The sequence below is a fragment of the Engraulis encrasicolus genome, chromosome 14, assembly GCF_034702125.1.
Source record: "Engraulis encrasicolus isolate BLACKSEA-1 chromosome 14, IST_EnEncr_1.0, whole genome shotgun sequence".
Taxonomy (NCBI): domain Eukaryota; kingdom Metazoa; phylum Chordata; class Actinopteri; order Clupeiformes; family Engraulidae; genus Engraulis; species Engraulis encrasicolus.
The window spans coordinates 52,858,420-52,864,329 of NC_085870.1; the positions used below are offsets into that span (position 1 = coordinate 52,858,420).

A 5,910-nucleotide genomic window follows, 5' to 3' on the forward strand; every position below is an offset into this window, starting at 1 on the left:
TTCAAGGACACAGATTAGAGGAGGTGGTGCTTAGTTGCCATTGGGGGCATTGGTCCATTTTATATTTTAATACTAACAATTTATAATGTAGTCACTCTGTCAGGAAGCAAACAACCATGAGCAAACCAAGGGAGGCGGGTCAACCATGCCGTTTGGAAATTGTTAATTGTTATGCTCTTGGTCAGACCAAGTCTTGAAGAGATTTGAACTTTGATGATAATCAGACTACATGTATGGTAACTAGTGGCCAAATTGCACCAAATTTAGTGTATACCCTTTCTGGAAGTTGTGTGTAGGTACAATGATGCTGGTGTGTTTTGGGTCATTATGAAGTTGAAACAGCCATTTCAAGGTACATATATTCCTTGAATGATGTTTTCGTTATGTTATAAATAGAATAGAAATAGAATAGAAAGCCTTTATTGTCATTATACAAAGTATACTGAGATTTGAGCTTCCCTACAAGGTGCACAGTCCTTTATAGATGAACATTGTCCAGTAAGTGTGAGTTCATTGTTGTAACAGCTTTGGGGAAGAAGCTGTTCTTCATCCTATTGGTTCTGGCTGGTAATGTCTTGTAGCGCCTTCCAGAGGGCAATAGTGAATCTGCTGTTAACAGACTTGCCACTGATCAAGTCTACTCTGTGTAATGTTGTAGCAGTACTATGGTAGTGCAGTCTTTTCAAATAACAGCATTCAACTGACGGAATAGTGCACATTACTATTATTGTTATTATTATATTGTTGTTTTAATGTCAAGCCCTGCTTATGATGCAATAACAGGATGTGTCAGTAAATATTTATCTTTTAGAAAGAAAAGAATATGACCCCATCTCAAGGGTTGCTTTCGCCAAATTTATTCATCCAGTGATTTTTAAGACAAACTGTGAAGTCAGAGAGACACACCCGTTAGATGGTGAAGGCCTCACGTCCATTCTAGGATCTCATGGTCTACAAAGGAAAGAGAATGCAGTTTAGGTTTATAGTCATTCTTAATGCAAATATATTCTGTAAATTAAAAACATACTAGTTTTAAACTGATTTTGGTCTACAAATGAGAGACAAAGTAGACATAAAATATTGAGATGAGAGATGGAAATGGAAGTGTGTGTGCGTGCGTGCGTAAATGCGTGTGCGTGTGTGTGTGTGTGTGTTCCATGTGTGTGTGTGTGTGTGTGCGTGCTCTTACATCCTGGATCCAGCTGGTATAGGCGGACACGCGGGTGAAGACGGTGGGCTTCTGGTAGGTGTCGCAGCCGTATCCGGACACGAAGGAGGCGATGCCGTGCACCTCATACTTGCCACCCCAGCTGCAGTTCAGAGGACCGCCAGAGTCTCCCTGCAGTCACATATGCAACATGCCATCATGCAACTGCGTTTGGATAACACACCGACTTGAATCGTCTTATCAATTGTGTGCACTACGACTTTGCATGTTAACTCATGCTCTACAACACCCTGTGACAGGTTAGGGTAAGGGGTAGTTTTGGTCTGGGCACAATTTCGCCATTTTCCTCGCTTTTGTTTTGCTGTTCTTGGCAAGCATAATGTGGCAGAAGCGTTGCTTTACTGACAGGTTAGGGATATTTTGGTCTGAGCACAGCTGAGCATTTTTGCATTTAGGAACAGAAATTTCCCGTGGGCAGCGCTGTGGAGCACAATTTAACATGCAAAGTCGTGGCACCACAACGCTGAATTCACCAGCATGAAATGAAAACGCCATTGCATGAGGCCAGTCAGCAATATATCACACGTTTAGGCTACAGACGATGATGCCAGATACCTATATTCACTCATGCTTTCAAGTGTCCACTGGGTTTTGCATTTGCCCCTGGATATACTGTTTTGATAATCAAATTTGAATTCCAAATTAATACTCCTGAGTGCCACTATTTTACCCAAATTATTACATGGCAATTAAAAAGTCTTAATCTGTTACTTAAGACTCTGTATCTGTCATATCAATATCGTTATATTATCTTTTTTGAATTAAGAAGGGAATGGGCCTCTTGGCTGGCCCAACTGCACAGAGAGTCTACTGTTAAAGAGTGGTGCTCACGTTGCATCCAGCGTTGTCGTAGCCTCCAGCACAGACCATGGTGTTCTTGACAGTGCTGCCCCACCAGCCGTTGCTGGAGCAGGTCTGGTGGTCCACCAGGGGCATGTAGGCCTGCTTCAGCTCAGGAGACAGATTGCCTCCAGCTACAACAGGGAAGGGGGGAGAGAGAGAGAAAGAGAGCATCTTAATATGGGACCTTGCCTCCTCCACTTGCCTCCTCCACTCGCTTCTCGTCATGATGACATCACTGACAACAGCATTATATTTCAATATCTTGCAAAAGCTCAATTGTAGAGTCTTTTTCTCGTTTGCAATTGTCATGGTGAATGAAAAACAGTCCCTCAAAAGTTGTTGTGGCTAGGCTGACAGCTGGGAAACTTTATCGTTTTCTCCACGGAGGAGGGGCCAGGAGGCGGGGCGAGGAGACAAGCGCAAGTGGAGGAGGCAAGGTCACATATTAAGACGCACTCAAAGAGAGAGATAGAGAATTTGGTGATGCTGCGATTTTTTTTCAAAAGTAGCAATAGATAGGCCTTGCCCTCATTGGGACCTAAGTAATAGAGTCACACCCCTCTGTGGTACTTCAGGTCAAGAATCAACGAATGGGAGTGAATGGAAACCTTTTCTAGACTTCCTATAATTGTGTGCATTGTGAAAGCAGCTGATAACTCTCAATAATGGACAGTAGATCTTCATATAGCCTAAAGCAGGGGTTCCCAAACTTTACCATGGCAAGGCCCCTCATATGCCGGCAGATTACAGCCAAGGCCCATCTTGCATGGGTCGTGCTACACCATTTTTTCGGTGCACCCCTTTTACAATTATTATCAATGTCTATGTATCAGGACACCAAATAACTATAAAATAAATAAAATAACAATAATATATGTGTTCAGAGATGCAATAGATTATAAGTATGCAGCCCTTAACTAATGGGAATATCGTTTATCTTAATATTGTTTATTTTGGTGTAGGTAATTATTCAATTAATTATTTTGTCTTGCTATATAATCTTTCTTCCAACTTGCCACGGACACCCCACCCCAGGGGTCCCCGGCCCCCACTTTGAAAACCACAGGCCTAGAGAATCCCAGATGCTGAATAGAGAGGAGCGTACTGGAGGTAAGACCCCATCCGGTGATGTAGCAGGGGTTGTTGTGGGGCAGGATCAGGCCAGAGGCGGGCAGAGAAGCCAGCTGCACATAGGAGTTCAGAGTGGCAGAAGAGGCCAGACGCAGGAGAGCAACGTCATACCTGTGGAGCACACACACACACACACACACACACACACACACACACACACACACACACACACACACACACACACACACGCACACACGCACGCACGCACGCACGCACGCACGCACACACAACCATAGTGAAACGTACACACATACAAACACATATAAACATATCCATAGACGAGCATAGAAGTACATGTATGCAAATGCAGAAAATGACACAACACATAGCCAACTCCTTTTCTTTCACTCCAAGTTAGGATGCTTTGGAAGTGCTGAAATGTTGTAGTTACCCGCCAGCCACATTGCTGGGGTTCCATCCAGAGTGAATGTAGACCTGGCTAACAGCGATGATCTGCTCCCTGCCAGAGTTGCTGTACAGGTCATGCTCTCCCAGAACAACGCGCCAGGTCCTGGAGCTGTGGAACAACACACACCAAATATAACCAGTGGAGTATTATATTATGGCCACGTAAGAAGATTTATTTTTTACTTTTGTCCACCATGACAGCATTAAAGTCGACATTGTACTGTAAATTCTGAGAAATTTGATGCCGATTTTAAATATACCATGTCAACTTGTCAACATGAAACTCGAATTGTCTTTGTACAGTACATATCTGCATGGTAACATTTCTATAATCCAGCTTTGCCTGTGGCAGAAGGTCTTTTTTGTCACACGTTGGCATGACAGTTTGGTTGATTCAAACACTTTTTTCACAGTCTCTGTCTGTGTGTCTCTCTCTCTCTCTCTCTCTCTCTCTCTCTCTCTCTCTCTCTCTCTCTCTCTCTCTCTCTCTCTCTCTCTCTCTCTCTCTCTCTCTCACACACACACACACACACACACACACACACACACACACACACACACACACACACACACACACACACACACACACACACACACACACACACACACGACGACAAAGAAACACAGCAGCTGTACCTGTCCACACAATGAGCAGCGGTGAGGACCCATCCCCTGTCAATCAGAGAGCCTCCACAAGTGTGGTAGTAGCTGCTGCCAGAACGGTACTGAAGGGAGATCTGAGAGAGAGAGAGAGAGAGAGAGAGAGAGAGAGAGAGAGAGAGAGAGAGAGAGAGAGAGAGAGAGAGAGTCACTTAACTGACAGTGGAAAACTCGTGAGTATATTCAGGACTCTAAATTAACTTTTTCTCATCACCAGCCAAAATGGCTATACGTTTATCTTGCTAGCAAAACACACACTCACAATGGTTCAAAGTTGTAGTAAGTTGGTCTTTTCAACCAACCAAACTGATTTTTCACTAGCATTTGGCCAGTTGGTTGGAATTAATTTCGAGCCCTGCGTATATTGTTCTCTAAATTCAACCATATATCATGCATGTTAACACCACTTGCAAAAGCACTCTGTGATGAATAGTTGGATGGATCACTGCCTAGATCAATATTCTGAAATGTCATTAGCCTACAAATCCTGCTACCTCTTCCCCTTCCCTCACACCTTTGCCACAACTTTAAAATCATTTTATTTCCCCTCCTGCTGTATTCCACCATCATTCTTTTTGGCATCTCTGATTGCCTCACTTCATGCGATAACACAACTTTGCATGTCGCCACAATATTCCTCCTTATTCAGGGCAACTTCACAACCCATGCAAGGTGACATTCATAACACTGCTGCTTCCCAGTATCCTATACAACATGCTATTTTAAGTGTCCTTTGACACGTTTTTCTGTAGGCTCTTTTAAAGGTGCACTGTGTAAGATGGTGGCCAGAGTAGGTGTTGCAACTACACTGTTCAGTGAACTTGTGCTGTCTACTGCCAAATTTGGTCTTCCCATGAATATTGACTAATTAGTGAACTAATATTTACTAGTATGACCAAAGTCTGGTAAGTTTTTCAGCTAAAAATGCCTATTTCTGGAACTTACAAATGGTGGGCCATGGAAAAGATCATCCTTTTCATGTATGAAAATTGCAATTTTCCCAGTCATAATGAATACTTATAATTTGATGGGGCTAGTAAGTATTCATGAAAAAGGTAGCATTAGTGAATGGGCAGCATGAATTCTGGAAATAAACTACAAAAAAATATATTACACAGCGGTACATTTCATGTAGCATTTGGCATGTTATTGCATGTTTTACCTGCCAGGGCCAGGAGTTGGGAGTGGCCACCTCTCCTCCGACCACCCGCTCATTGGCCACCTCCTCCAGGTACCTGGGCTCAGGCCTGGGGTTAGCCAGCGCTGCAGAACCAGAGAACACATCAACAACATGTCAGCACTGATGCCTGTAGCTATGACATTATGTTTATGGTTGACCTTATGAATTCTTAGGCTACCTGATGAAGGTCTAGGACCAAAAGTAGAAAACAGCAAAATGGTCAGTGTGCGTTTTTTCCCCCAATTGGTCTGATTATCGCCAGGATCAAGCACAAGGCATTGACCCTTGCCTACAAAACCATCACAGGAACGGCCCCAGCTTATCTGAAGGACCTACTAACGCCTTATGTTACTGGAAGAGAACTGCGCTCATCCAGCACAAGCCGTCTGGCTCTGCGATCCAGTCGCCAGGTACTCCCAGTCAAGATTGTTCTCCGTTGTGGTACCCAAGTGGTGGAACG

The 5,910-nt window shown here is 43.6% G+C and overlaps 1 protein-coding gene across 1 annotated transcript in view; it reads right to left on the minus strand.

Annotated features, from left to right (window-relative positions):
• Positions 1–834: 834 nt before the first annotated feature.
• LOC134463419 (elastase-1-like) overlaps positions 835–5,910 on the minus strand; it is a 6,926-nt gene continuing 1,850 nt past the window's right edge. The window contains exons 2-8 of the mRNA XM_063216619.1: positions 5,433–5,533; positions 4,247–4,347; positions 3,594–3,719; positions 3,177–3,313; positions 2,060–2,202; positions 1,190–1,339; positions 835–951 (exon numbers count right to left, since the gene is read on the minus strand). Coding sequence (XP_063072689.1) covers positions 937–951; positions 1,190–1,339; positions 2,060–2,202; positions 3,177–3,313; positions 3,594–3,719; positions 4,247–4,347; positions 5,433–5,533 — 773 coding nt within the window. The 3' untranslated portion in view covers positions 835–936. The remainder of the gene's footprint in view (positions 952–1,189; positions 1,340–2,059; positions 2,203–3,176; positions 3,314–3,593; positions 3,720–4,246; positions 4,348–5,432; positions 5,534–5,910) is intronic.